The sequence below is a fragment of the Aspergillus pseudonomiae genome, assembly GCF_009193645.1.
Source record: "Aspergillus pseudonomiae strain CBS 119388 unplaced genomic scaffold BDV37scaffold_37, whole genome shotgun sequence".
NCBI lineage: Eukaryota > Fungi > Ascomycota > Eurotiomycetes > Eurotiales > Aspergillaceae > Aspergillus > Aspergillus pseudonomiae.
Window position 1 is genome coordinate 33,173 of NW_022476029.1, and position 14,064 is coordinate 47,236.

Here is a 14,064-nt window from a genome sequence, read left to right on the forward strand (position 1 = left end):
CAACTTTGACACGGATTGCAAACATCCTTGCTCAATTACTCCTATAGCTCTCAAACTCATCTTTTTCTAAAGCCATCTCCTAGGTATAGTGTCTGAGCAAACCTCAGTAATCTCAAGAAAACAATACAAAACCCAACCGCAGTCACCTAGTTCCAAAAATAGCAATATAAGAGATAACCTCTACAGCCCCAGCGGTGAAACCCCCCCCCGCCCCGACACTCCCAAGAAACCATAGAACACAGCCATGACCACTAGCATAGCTATTTGTGATATATCACAAGTATACAAACATCGCCTATCAAAAGCAAAAGCAAAAGTAAACGCAAAGCCGCGTTTCAAGCAACGATCTGCAAAGACGATGCAGAAATGCACGATCCACAAAGTTAAAGCTTCCTTGCCCCGACACGTCTGAACTTTGGGCAGCCAGCAGTTTCCCCCCGGGCCATTACCGAGATGGGCACTGAATCTCCGAGGTGCAGCGTCGGCTCTTGCTGAAGAACGTAAATAGCCCGCTAGGTTTGCGTTGGCGGGCGTGGCGGAGCCATGGCGCCAAGGCAGGGTTGGGATAGAATGGCGGTCGATGGATCGGGTATGTTGATGCCTATGCTGGCGTTGCTTGCAGGCGTCGTCATCGGTAGATCTATCGGCTTGGCTGGGGTACATCGAGCTATGTTTGATGTCCAAGAATAGAAGAATCGGTTAGGCATCAGTTTTTGAAGAGGTAGAGTTTTTAGGGAGATGTACTTGTTCACGTGTGGTGTATGATATTGTTACTGGAGATTGTTTTCGGGGCAGTGTGGATCTCTTGCTTTTCTTTTGGGGTAGGGATAGTTGGCGGATCTTACCGTGCAATTCTCCGTGTGTATTCCATGTTGGGAAATTTTGATGCCTGGATTTGATGCTCATGGAAGAGCCTCGCGTGATGTCTTTCCCTGTATATTCTCTCGCTTATAGAGTTTGATATAGTGGAGCTCACGGTGCATGCCACTTGTATAACACATGTAGCTCCGTGATACATCCACAGATAACAAGAACTAGCATCCACTATTCTGTATCATGATGCCATGGAAGCATGGCAATGTCTGTGATCTGTGTATTTCAACAGTATATTCGCCAAGTCGATAACTCGCAGGAGAGGGACAAGTCAGGAATCAGAGTGCCAACCGCCAATTGTACAATTTACCGCGTCATCATACAATAGGCAGCCATTGTTCCTATTACCCCAGGCTCATGCTATGCACTTGCATAGCCGATGTGCTGAAACCAGATAAGGATCTAGGGGCTGGTCACACTTCTATGACGTGTCGACTCCCTGGAGCATTATCTCGACTTTCATGGAGTCCACCTACTGCACATTGTCCTAGTATGTAACCCGGGTATGAACCGAACAGGAATTGGCAGTGCTTGTGTGGGGTACAGGTTTATAATTAGTATGCTATATAAGTATTATATCGTGCATTTCGCGTGTAGATCACCCAAAGCAATGGCACAGGTTTGAGGAAGAAGAGCAGTACGTTTACGCTGAGTTTCTAGGCGGGCCACACGTATACCACCTAGTTAGATCCTCCAACATAGAATACTAGAGCCCTCTAGGCGGTAATATAGTTCGTGGTCGCCTTTTACTCCACCCTTGACGTGTCCAACGAGTCCTGAAACTCAGTGGATACTTAGACTACCACCCCAGAGCTTGCAAATATGGTGCTTGCATATCTTTGCCTCTCGCGTATTTAGATAGGCAATAGGCAAACACCGGATCTTCTATTCGTCTGTACCTGTTTCGGCAGAAAGATCATGTGGAGAAACTTAATAACGATATCAGATGCAGTATACTACATATTTTCTGGACACTCACTATCTGAGAGAGATTAGGCACCACTGAAGTTAGGAGATCACCGACAAATGAATCCCGATATGACTTCTAGCAAGATACATGTAGAAGGAAACTCTCCAGTGACATGGTCATTACCTCGGTCAATAACCTCAATGGCATATCACCCGAGTCAATATACCGTACTCGAACTCTCTCCCATGTTGGGACATATATCGGGGCGGAGACCCACAAAATTAAGTCAACTATATTCTAGCTATATCTAGACCTTGACCAAGAAACATAAAATGTCAAACATCTTAATTATACCAAGAGTCGATCTAGCTAGTCAACATCCGGTAGTGGGTGAGATGGCCAAGGGCTACGCGGAATCGTTACGATATAATCAATCTGCCGTGGCCTCTGTCCATAAAAACCATTGAAGAGTGATAGCACCGCCGCAGAACCTGCACAACAGGGTAGATGCCTATATTAGAAAGAGATAAATGAAAAAGGCTGACGCATGCCGTGATCGACTCGCGTACATATACCGAGCTTGTATGCAGATACGAGAAAGCGTCAGATACCATGTGACCGATTACCCGATCTGGGAGCAGAAACAAGAGACTAGCTTGTTTGTGACAGCTACAGATGTATATCAGCGTGATTTTCTGAGGGTGTATGCATAGTGCCTGCTGGATATCGCTCTCCGTTACGCAAGGGCGCATGCGGGTATTTATAAGAATGATATGATGGATGTCTGATAAACTGTTGTATCACCTGACGATGTAACCCTCCTGCATGCAGAGCTGACTGGATTATCGAACTACTCGCTAAGTACCCGTTTTTAATGACAAGGATGGCAATTTCCAATGGGAAACAGATTATTGGTGTCTTCGGCTGACCGGGCCTTTTACCGGAATAGCGTGAAACCGGCAATAGTAGGTCTGTAAGGGGAGTGACTACGTCGATCCAGGATAGCCGCGTTAAGCACACGGAGTCAACGCCTGTTTTGCATGAACTAGGGGTGATCAGGGCCCTCAGGCGCTACGTTCTGGCTGCGTCTCGGAATCTCGGGTACGGCTAGCGTCCTCATCGTTTACATTCCCTTGGTGTGTAAGGTTTGCGCCACATGGGGGTCTGGCCACGTATGTTGGGGGCAGTATGGAACATGCAGAAGCTTTCAGCGGATATAAGCGTCCGGGTCTGGAATCAGCCTGACGCATTCGGGTAGATGACATGCAAGGAGCTTCTAGAATGGAAAGGGCGCAGCACGGCAGCAAGCCATTGGTGGGAGGATAGCACATGGGTACGTGGACTGGACCTCGTTGGTGCCTCTTCATTATTAGCTGCAGGAGGGAAAGGTTAACGGGAAAAGGGGCAAAGAAAGAGATGGGAAATGATGAGCTGCGAAATGAACGATCAGGAGATCGGAGTGGCCGGAGTATGAACTGGAGGCTATCGACCGAGAGTCATGTAATGATACTCGCCTGACAAGGCTGCCTTCCAATGCGTTCCACTCGTGAGACCTTCTGATCCTGTTCTTGGCTGCCGTTGGCTCGTCATCATCCTCAGCTAAGCAACAGACCAGAGGGTTAAGCCTCGCTAAGACTTGTCCAAGAAGCCATGGCGATGGGCGACTTGAGGTGGCGCAACCTAATTAGATTATCGACGAAGGATTTGATAGTCAGCGGTTCTGGTTCGGTACTCTGAAGCCCATGGAATGATCATGATGCAGTAGTTTCTTGTTCACCGGGCTCAAGCGAGCTACCATGTAAGCCGGGTATCAGACCAGGGGCATTCGCATGAGTGGGACGTGAAGGAGCCAATGTTTCAAGGGCATCGACGCATGTGTTTGATAAAACGGAACCATATGATTATTTGGATCAGCAAGAATGCGTCAAAATAGAACGGAGGCATAGACCCACTATCAAGCAGGAAAGGTTCGATTGACATGACTGGTCCAGTGGCCATTAGGGGTTCAGGATGTGTTAGTACGAAGTAAGCGCTCAGTCTTCTGCTTCCTCATGATGACACGAGCATATTGGTTCCTTCCTGTTGATTGGTTTGACGGTAGGCTAGACACTTAATGAAGCCATGGAACTCTTCCTCGAAGCGGCAAGGCCATCAGAGCAGGACAATCTCCGTCATATCCGTCGTGAACAAGCCGCAAGGGGAGAACTGACCATGTGGTCTGGTATCAGAATGTCGTCGCGTTAACTTTGACCACAGCAAAGGGGGAGAGGGTCCACTTCGCGATCAGAGTACTAGTACTCCATAATCATATCGAACAAGGGCCCTCCGCACTTATCAGCGTGCCACGGGGAACGTGGTCGCAGCGGGCACTCTGACTGGCTGCCAGACCCCGGACCGGTGCCAAGATGCCATGCAGGTGGCTTATCCACCAGCCAGGCTAAAAACGAGATAGACTTTGTCCACGAGTAGGTACCGGCCCGTCAGCGAGGATGTGTCCCCGTCTCAGTCGTGAATTCGTGTTCACGAAAGCCGGGACTTGAGTTCATTCTTTCGCTTGGCATGCAAGATGGAGGGGGCTTGGTTTCTTGGTATGTATGACCCTCGCCAGAATAGGCAGAAGACGGCACGAGCAGATACTCGATGGGGAAATGCCCATTACGTTGTTCAAGATCAGGATCGTTGTTGTACAAGTGTCCATCCATGCAGTCGTCGTCCTTCGACCATCGTACATGATGTAAGGCTAGCAACCGGCACGGGATCGTGCACGGATAATCTGTAGGAGGAAAAAGAGGTGCCTAATAATATCAACGTAACCCAATCAATGAATTTAGATCAGATTGTCACGGATGGCTCTGTGGAATAAGCTCCCATGACTATGACATATCTCAATCTCAGCGGAGGCCAGAGCACGGATACCTTGGAACACCCAGGGAACTGACGATGGGTCTTCTGTGCATCCAGATCAGTATCACCAGACTAATTTTCCCCTATTGGGGTAAGAAGTCGTGCCGGAAGCCGGAGAAAGCAGAAAAAGCAGAGAAAGCATGAGACGGCCAGGTAAGTCTCAGTGGGCGTGTGCAATGGGAGGGACAACGATTGGCGGATGCGAAAACTGGGGGGAAACTTCATGCAGAAGGCGGTGGTGGGGGATCTGCTGAGTTCTGCCGCCACGTGCATCAATCATTGGACGATGGCGGAAGTTGATCCACGGAGTCTAAATGCGAAAGGATGCAGAGAAGCTCCGCCCTCCGCGCTTGTAACGTGGGTTCCGCCAGTTTCCACCGTACAGGTTTAGTGGCTTTTTTTTTTTTTTTTTTTTCTTCGTTCAATTCCGGTTCTAAAAAATCTTTTTTCCCAAAACGAAAAGAAAAAACGTGCCCTAAAAAGGAACCACTCAATTACCCACATCACACACTCACTACGGCCGAAACGTCGTAGGCAATGTCATCCACCAGGAAAATGTTCCGGTCTTGTCATTGGCCTCGATGGGCCCTTCCTTCTCGGCCCAGGCGAACTCTCTCGAAGTGGTCCGCCGGTCTTTCCACTGTCAAGACGACTGTCTCTCTTGGCCCAGCGTGGATCCTCGCCACTACTCTGGATCTAACCAGACCTGCATTGGCTTATCACAAACCGCCATTCGGCCATGTGCCTGGACCCCGAAGGCGGGCTGGTGGAGGGTTGCCTCTGCCCAGAGAAATTTCGGGTGCTCTCGTCCGTTTGCATATAAGTTAACCTCGCGCCTGTCCGACTTGGCCTGCGTCGTGTCCAACGCCTCCTCACGGTCATCTTCATTTCCTTAGGGGTACCAAGAGTGCTTAACCAGCTCTCAACCTCTCATCTCGCAGGCCAAGATCAACCGTTGTGATAGTCGCTTCCTGCCCAGTCTCACCTGTCGACGACTAGATGGCCGACTTTGGACCTCGTGCCCCCCATGGGCCCGATATGTCGGGGAGTCACAATCCCCTCGAGGACATGGATCATCACGAGAAGGGTGCTTTCGACGCGCTGATTCGCCCCGATGACAGCTATACCCCGGACGGCACCTACTGGGCCGACTTGCCCCTCTTGAAGAAGCTCAAGTTTGTGGGCTCCTACGATGCGCAGGAAGCCAAGCGTGAACTAAGCGGTATTTGGGAAATGACCAAGCAAGATCCCTTGTCGCCCATCTCCTACTACTTCCGCAACATGGTGCTTCCCGGTGCTGGTCTCGGCCTGGAAGGGTAAGTGCTGTCTCCGCCGCGAGCGCCTCAGAACTGGTCGGACGCTAACCCATGAGCGCTCTAGTTACGTGCTCTTCTCCATCGGAAACGTCAAGCCCCTCTTCCAGGCTGCCTTCAAGTCGTGTTGGAAGGATCACGAAATTTGCAATGCACAATGGCTGAACGCCATCGACTACCTCGAGATCATCGGTATCATTGTGGGTCAGATCTTGGTCGGTGTCATCGGTGACTGGTATGCACCTCTCTTCCATTGGATGCTTCTGATTGGTCGGCAATGGATTTCTAACGTGTTTCCAGGCTTGGTCGTCGTTGGGGTCTGATTCAGGATGCCGCTATCATGTTTCTCGGTTTGATCATGCTTACCGCTGCCTGGGGTGTGACGCAGAATGGCTGGGTGATCTGCTACGCTTGGTCACTGTTTTTCTACGGTATTGGTGTTGGTGGTGAATATCCCATGACCGCTACCAGTGGTATGGAGAATGCCGTGGGTTCTGGAAAAGTCTCGACCAAGGAGGATCGTCTCCATCGTGGTAGGAAGGTCACTAGCGCTTTCCTGATGCAGGGTTGGGGTCAGTTCTTCAACCAGGTCATCCTCATCATCTTGCTGCTGTGCTTCCACCACGGCAGCGGTAACCCTCCCTACTCGACTGTGTCCGCTCAATGGGTGTATCGTATCTCCTTTGCCATTCCGGCGGCTGGCACTCTGTGGCTGGTCTACTACCGTGCCTACCACATGAAGGCGGCTAGCAAGCAGTTGGCGGCGGCGAAGAAGAAGGCATCCGTGACTGGCTACGATTTCAACTCTCTGGCATTGACCTTCAAGTACTTTGGACCCCGTATCCTGGCGACTGCTGGTGGCTGGTTCGCCAACGATGTGTTTTTCTACGGCAACAAGCTCTTCCAGTCGGAATTCATTTCGGTCATCAGCCCCGCCTCCAAGTCGATCATGCCAACCTGGCTGTGGAACTTGTGCAACGTCGGTGTCTCGCTGGTCGGCTACTATCTCGCCTCGTTCCTGATCGACAACAAGCTCTACGGCCGCAAGTGGATGCAGATGGTCGGTTTCTTGATGTGCTTCGTCCTCTTCGTCGTTCCCGCCTTCCACTACAAGTACTACACCTCGCCGGAGCACATTAAGGAGTTCCAAACCATGTACTTCCTGAGCTCCTTCTTCAACCAGTTTGGCCCTAACTCGGTGACCTTCCTGGTTGCCGCGGAGGTTTTCCCCACTCCGATTCGTGCCACCGCTCACGGTCTTTCTGCCGCCGCCGGTAAGGCTGGTGCTCTTTTGGCGTCGGTTTTGTACAACTACATCGACACGCAGACCAAGTTCTATGTGGTTCCCTGGTTCGGTCTTGCGGGCATGGTCCTGACCTACGTCTTCCTCCCCGATACCACTGGACTGGATCTCAAGGAACAGGAACGTCGCTGGCAGTACATTCGCGACGGCCGTGAGCACGAATACCACGGTCCCGCTGTCCACCCAAAGCACTTGTCCCTCTGGGAACGCCTGATGGGCAAGGGCAAGCTCTACGATGCTGATGCCGATTACAAGCAGAAGGTCGAGGAGTACCGTGCCGAATGGGAATCTGCCATGGCTGCTCGTATCGCTGAGAAGGATAAGGGTGAGGACCTCGCCATGGATACCGACGAGAGCCTCTTGGAAGGACACGTCCACGCGTACTTCCATCGGACGAGCCCCATGTTCCGCCCAATGGAGCAGAACTCGAAGTCGGATAACTTCGCCCTACCTCCCGCGGCCCAGGAAGATGACTCGACTATGTCTTTCAACGAAAAGTCTGAAAAATCCACCTGAGCGCTTTGATACCCATTTGCTGAGTTTCTTTTGACTGTTTTGGGATGTGGTATATTCTTATGCATGGAGTCCTCTCGTCTCTTTATCTGTATAGCTTAATTTTCCTTCTTTTGTGACGACGTTGAATCGGTTGACGAGAGCAATGTGCATTGGGTGCTGTGAATACCCGCGTATATAGTATAGACTTGCCTAATGTTGCATACCCCAATCAATAGCGTGCTGGATCATCATACATTATTTTCCTAATTAAATCTCCGACGTAATCTTCCCGAATGCAATAAAGAAAGATATTCTCCGCCCTTGGGATCAGGTGACCGTTCAAAATCCATTTATTCGTATAACGACTCCATCCACAAACAGTAGGCGGTATCCCAAAAGATACATAAAACAACTACTCACAGACGAGAAATCAACCCCACTACACCGTCAGAATGATGTACTGATATTATACAACGTCTCTCTCGATATCGCAATCAATGAAAGTACACCATCAAGACACACAATCTACTATAGTCTCAACCCGCCTCAGCGGCTCCCACAACCACATAAAGCTGGCATGCCCCTCTTCGCCTTCGGGTCCAATGGATCCGGCCAATTAGGCATCGGGCACGACGAAGACGTCTCAATCCCAACTAGATGTTTATTTGAAGCAACAGAACCAGACGTTCTACAGTCAACTGAAGGCATATCAACCAATTACCTTCGCCGCATAGCTGCAGGGGGAAACCACACTCTTCTTCTATTCTCCGATGGAGCCGTGTACACGGCGGGGTGTAACGAGGACGGGAGATGTGGTGTTGAGCCCGGGGATGCCTTGACGAGATTCCGGAGAGTTGTTGTACAAGACGATGGAAGGGGACGGTCTTGCGAGACGTTCAGGGACGTTTCGGCGTGCTGGGAGGGGACCTTCCTTGTTGCTGCTGAGGGAGATAGGGTGTTTGTGCTTGGGTCTGGGGCGAAGGGGGAGCTGGGGCTTGGGGAGGGGGTTGTGCGGGCTTCTCGGCCTGTGATAGTTAAGGATTTCCCACCGTCTGGGGCAGAAGTTGTGGGTGTTGCGAGTGGAATGGGGCATACGGTTGTCGTGTTGTCGGATGGGTCGGTGTATGGATGGGGTGCGGCGAGGAAGGGTCAGCTAGGGGAGGCGGCGAAGGGGCAGAAGATTGTTTGGGAGCCGGTCAAGGTTGAGGGGGTGCCGTTTCGAGCGACGGGTGCTGTTTGTGGGCGCGAGTTTACTGTTGTTACGGGTGATAGGAGCAAGGGGGAGTTTGTGATTTTGGGGTCCGCGGATAATAGGTGGAATGTCTTGTCTGGTGCTCCTCCTGCCTTGGGAGCGTATCGTGGTATTTGGGCTAGCTGGCATGGTGTTTATGTACAGCGGGATGAGGGTGTTTTGGCTTGGGGGCGCAATGATCGTGGTCAGCTTCCGCCGGCGGATTTGCCGGTTGTGAGGGAGTTGGCAGTGGGAAGCGAGCATGCTCTTGCTTTGCTTGGTGGTGGGATGGTTGTGGCGTTTGGTTGGGGCGAGCATGGGAATTGTGGGCCTGCTGCAGATGAACAGGGGAATGTGAAGGGCAAGTATGGTTTGATTCCTCTTCCTACAGAAGGGGAATCCCATGTTGTTGGTGTTGGGGCGGGTTGCGCGACTAGCTGGGTTGTCATGTCGTGACCTGCGGATGGTCTCGCAGGAAGAGGAGGCGAATCTGTCAACTCCATTTCGGGTACTGATTGATGGGCCATGGCTGACGACCTTCACCCGATCAATATGTGTTGGAGCAGAACTCGGTCCCCTCAGTCGAAAAGACCAAGACCCTGAACCTACGAAATGTTAGCCCGGTTCTTGTAGTGGAGCGGAATCCTCTTACCTGTGATATACGTTGCGTCGGGGGTAAACCCATATCTTCCTCATGACTTGTATCTTGGGGAGGCATACTGGGCTCATTATCTCGCAAGCGGGGAGCGAGACTCTCGTCGAATGTCTGCTGGCTTTGATCAGTAATGAGCTTGAGCAGATCCGTTCTATCTGCCATACCTGATCGCCAGTTGCATCCCATCCGAGTCTGTCCTCGGCTTCTTCCTCCTCTTCGTCGTTCGGTACATCCCATTGCCTATCATCATCTGCTGGTACGAACAAGCTGTCGAACTGGATGGATGCAGGGGGGGGCCGCTGGCTTTCGGTGGTCATCCCTGTGCCACGAACAGAAGCCCCCGGAGTCCCGGTGAGCGGACGAATGGATCGCGCGCGGGGCGGAGGCATATGGCTCGTATTAGAAGTGACGTTCACTCGGCTGACATTAGCCGGAGCAGGCGTATGCCTTGCTGATAATTCTGGTGCATGAGATGAATCTGGGATATCGCTATCGGAGTCCCCTGTTGTCATCAGAGTGAATTCGGTCTTCACGCCCCCAAAGTCGTATGCAAGCTGCAAGGGTCGAGTTGGGCGTGTGTATCGAGCTGTGATTGTTGAATGTGCAGACTCAGCATGTGCTATTACCGCCTTGAAATCTTTCAAGGTGATAGCAATGTGGAGGTTGTCTTCTGCCAAGAAATATTCAAAGTCCTTTTTGTCGATAGCCACCGATGTATGCACCGGCTTCTTGAGGATTTCTGTGGGATGTTAATTAGCGCAGTACTGCAACGGTTAATGGATGTATCAGACCTTTTCCATCGGTAATCTTGGTAGTGAAGCTAGTGAAAACAGCCTTGCCGTTATCAGAGCAGATATCCAACTGCTCTGCAGAGGGGCTGAAATGATCTGTTATCTCTCTTAGAAATCTAGGTTCTATGCTCCACTGATTTGTCGTTTTCGTTCTGTCAAAGACAGCATGGTTAACCGTAGTTGGTTCATAAGTGAGCTTATAGGATTTGATGACTCCTAGTATGATAGTCAGAGTAAACCCAGAGAAAGATTACTTGGTCGCTGTTGATTCCTTACCAAGTCCACAAATCATCTTAATGGCGAGTCTGCATTCAGTTTGGTCCGGGTGCTCATGCAACTCAACCTCGCAACGTTCAACTGCGGTATCCTTGTCCCTGGTTCTACCCTTGAAGACCGAGAGCAATGCCTTATGAATGTTAGTGTCAAGAACAAATACTAAACGCAGTCCTTGGAAGTTCTCTCACTTTAATGTACAGTTGGAAACAGAATCTATCTGGACGGGCAGCCCCAGATGCTCTACTGCCTCGTGGCATATCAAAGGAGTAGGACTCGAAGAAGGTGTCTGCCTCGAAAACAAAGGCGGAATATGCCGTTTTGGTAGAATTGAGCACACTCAGACGAAGCTGGGCTTTCCAGTCAGTTCAGATATACTCTAAAGATACATAGTTCGAACAATTCTAGGGTACTGACCAGATCGAACTCAGCCTCGATAGCTACAGTCTCATGGAACTTGGCCAGGCACGTCAGTGCATCATGCAGCTGGTACAGTGCCTCAGGGGCGAGGGAAAATGATAAGGCGACCATGTCTCTTCAGTGGTAATATTCTGTCTGCATTTACTAGTCTCTATGCCAACCACTGGTATTATAAAAACTTATAGTGGAAGACGAGGAGTTCTGGACTCGGACCAGTTGCATGAAATCCAAACACGAACGCGGGCTTACATAAGCCGTGCTGAACTTCATAACGGAGCGCGAAAACATGCTATAATTTTACCTTGTCCAGAACCTCGATTTAGTCCGCCGTAAGTTCTTCTATGTAGGAGCCGTGTCGAACTTATCATCGCCACTGACTGACCTCTTCATGTCAAGATGACCTTCCCGTTAGTCGGCGATGTTCTCTATATCATTCTTAACATCCTCGCGGACCAGCGCGACTACAACAGCTTGTATCAATGTGCCATAACATCCCGATGCTTCACGGAACCCGCTTTGCAGGTTCTGTATAGGTAGTACTAAGGTGTTGTCGCTGTACATGCCATGAATCATCCACTGATATCTAATATCAGGCAGCGTAATTCTTCGACTCTCGAACCTTCTGACTTCCTAACTCGGACGTCTGTGACGTTAGCCGCTATAGATGATGTGCAGATTTACTCGATTCGCAAATGGGCTAAGATGTGGCGCTCCATAGTGATGTCTGCCTTGGAGTATATGTACTTGCCTTATTATACTTATATTCACTATCTGGACCTTGAAGGCCTGGAGTTCCTTCTTTGTGTGCTGTACCATGAAGATGAAAAGGAGTAGGTCAGCGCTGTCACTAGATGACGCTTGTCCCTCTAACGATGTATAGAGCATTCTTTACCCCAGAGATTGATGATTACTTGTCTCATGAGTATGAGATGAAAGGAAACAGGCGGCTTCGTTCCTCTTCCAAGTCATTTGATAAAGATTTTGTTCTGTTCGCAATCAGCTCAGGTCAGTTTAATCTTGTCTTGGCAAACCTGCGTTATTCACCCTCTAGCTCTATAGTAGTTCTGTGTGCCGCGTTGAGCTAATAATAGCAAAGCAATTGTCAAACGATTAACTTCGATAAAGGGAATGGCCTGCAATGGTAGGTCATACTATGACAACCCAGCGCAGTAGGGCGTGCCTGACAGCCTACAGCGTATCCAGTGCAACCCTCCATGCTTGAATTCCTTCAACGGTTACCCTCTCTGCAAACATTGAGAATCTGGTCCGGTTCTTGTCTCACGGATCATGTGGTAGACAAGATTCGCAACCACTGCCCCGACCTCAAAAATATCATAATACGCGGATGGTATGGTCCTGTACGATTCCTCTTGGGCAGTACTACTTACAAGCATCCACTACTAGGTATTCAGAACCCCCTATTGATGGAGATGCGACCTTGGAAAATTTTCTAAACAAACTGCGGCCTAATACTCTGGAGCATTATGAAGTGCTTAACTGTTCCCAACAAGGACCCCGCTCGATCAGGGCCCTGAGCTCACATTGGGACTCACTAGCAGTACTCAGTCTGGATAGGCTGAGGACTACGGCAGTCGCTGAGCTAGTCTCACTATCCGCACCACCAGCATTGAAAGTCTTAGCATTATCAAACACAGTTTGGATCCGCGATGAAGCGCCTCCCCAGCCTATAGACCAAGTGGCGGATTGGATACGCCGCTGTAAAACCCTACAGCAGCTGGAACTGGTGCACTTCACGGATGACGACCCATTTCTACTCGCAAAAGTCCTCCCTGAAGAGAGTCTCCATCTATCGAGCCTCTCATTAAAAGACTACTGGATACACACGGCAAGTCCCTTCCATGAGGCCCTCCACAAGCACCCATCACTACGATATCTGCACCTGAACGGCCAAGGAAGCGACGAACCCGAGCACAACGAATCCCTCATCCAGGGCATCAGCCAACTACCCAATCTCCGCGGACTAAAGCTCGAAGGCGTATCGAGCGGTTTCATCATGGAGGACTTTATGGCACTAACACCCCATTTACCCCATCTTGAACGACTCTGGATCGACGGCAAATACTTCTGCAACAGAATATGGAACGCACTCCTCTGTCTTCCCAAGCTCAAAGGCCTCACCATCGCCGGCCGCAGTGCATTCAAAGGCAAGGACATTCTTGACTTCATCGACCAGCTGGGACCAGGGAACAGAGGCTTCCGCTTATCCATCTTAAAGTCCACGGACGACACGGATATTAACGATATAACAGAGCATCTTGTCCGCGATCATCTGAGATCTAAACTGAATGGATACTTCGACTTTGACTGGGCAGAAGGTGGGTACCTTTTTTTTTTTTTTTTTTTTTTCTCTTTCCCATTGTCTCTGCAATGCTGGAGCTTGGTCCTGATCCACTGACGATCTCTTCCAGAAGAGGAGTACGAGACGGAAGAGGAGGCAGATTTTGATGACGACATGTCCGAATGAAACTATCTATGACAAGAAAGGCAACTATACCCAGTAGCACTCAGGAATAAGAGCTGATGACCACCATTTATTTTCTATTACGTCAACAATTCCTACACAGTATAATACCTTAGCGTCCGTGGAGATCGTACGATTCTAGAAAATGTGCGAAATGTCACTTAGTCCGAAATGGTCACCGTTGGGCCTGGAGACTCCACATTTCTATGGGGTTGGAAGCCGCACCCCCATAGCACTATTGTAATTTAGCGATCCCATGGCACTTGGCGAGCCGCGAAGTAGACCAGTTTGTTGGGGTTGGTTGTACGTCGTACGAGCAGGTTTGGGTTCTATGACCCACTGAGGGGGAGCAATATTGTGTAAATAAGGTGGCTGGGAGTGGGCGTAGTTTTGTGTGTTGGATATTGATGAAGA

The 14,064-nt window shown here is 50.1% G+C and overlaps 5 protein-coding genes across 5 annotated transcripts; 4 read left to right on the forward strand and 1 right to left on the reverse strand.

The window, feature by feature from the left end:
* The first annotated feature begins 5,097 nt into the window (after positions 1 to 5,097).
* BDV37DRAFT_129179 (uncharacterized protein) lies at positions 5,098 to 5,601 on the forward strand. The gene has a single exon (XM_032078700.1). The coding sequence runs from the start codon at positions 5,225 to 5,227 to the stop codon at positions 5,513 to 5,515; it is 291 nt and encodes a 96-aa protein (XP_031940945.1). The 5' UTR covers positions 5,098 to 5,224; the 3' UTR covers positions 5,516 to 5,601.
* BDV37DRAFT_249437 (putative MFS phosphate transporter) lies at positions 5,098 to 8,051 on the forward strand. Its single transcript, XM_032082079.1, has 3 exons — positions 5,098 to 6,003; positions 6,068 to 6,235; positions 6,301 to 8,051. The coding sequence occupies exons 1-3, from the start codon at positions 5,687 to 5,689 to the stop codon at positions 7,817 to 7,819; spliced, it is 2,004 nt and encodes a 667-aa protein (XP_031940944.1). The 5' UTR covers positions 5,098 to 5,686; the 3' UTR covers positions 7,820 to 8,051.
* Positions 8,052 to 8,375: 324 nt separating this feature from the next.
* Positions 8,376 to 9,485, forward strand: BDV37DRAFT_271915 (RCC1 domain-containing protein; the record flags this gene model as incomplete). Its single annotated transcript, XM_032084788.1, has 1 exon — positions 8,376 to 9,485. The coding sequence occupies one exon, from the start codon at positions 8,376 to 8,378 to the stop codon at positions 9,483 to 9,485; it is 1,110 nt and encodes a 369-aa protein (XP_031940946.1).
* Positions 9,486 to 9,607: 122 nt separating this feature from the next.
* Positions 9,608 to 11,279, reverse strand: BDV37DRAFT_283500 (putative DNA repair protein rad9; the record flags this gene model as incomplete). The annotated part of the gene is made up of 7 exons (XM_032087302.1): positions 9,608 to 9,634; positions 9,682 to 9,798; positions 9,849 to 10,423; positions 10,476 to 10,691; positions 10,752 to 10,881; positions 10,940 to 11,098; positions 11,166 to 11,279. The coding sequence occupies 7 exons, from the start codon at positions 11,277 to 11,279 to the stop codon at positions 9,608 to 9,610; spliced, it is 1,338 nt and encodes a 445-aa protein (XP_031940947.1).
* A 285-nt stretch (positions 11,280 to 11,564) lies between these two features.
* On the forward strand, positions 11,565 to 13,653 carry BDV37DRAFT_271917 (uncharacterized protein; the record flags this gene model as incomplete). Its single annotated transcript, XM_032084789.1, has 7 exons — positions 11,565 to 11,701; positions 11,762 to 11,998; positions 12,049 to 12,173; positions 12,265 to 12,309; positions 12,372 to 12,516; positions 12,573 to 13,504; positions 13,598 to 13,653. The coding sequence occupies 7 exons, from the start codon at positions 11,565 to 11,567 to the stop codon at positions 13,651 to 13,653; spliced, it is 1,677 nt and encodes a 558-aa protein (XP_031940948.1).
* Positions 13,654 to 14,064: the final 411 nt, after the last annotated feature.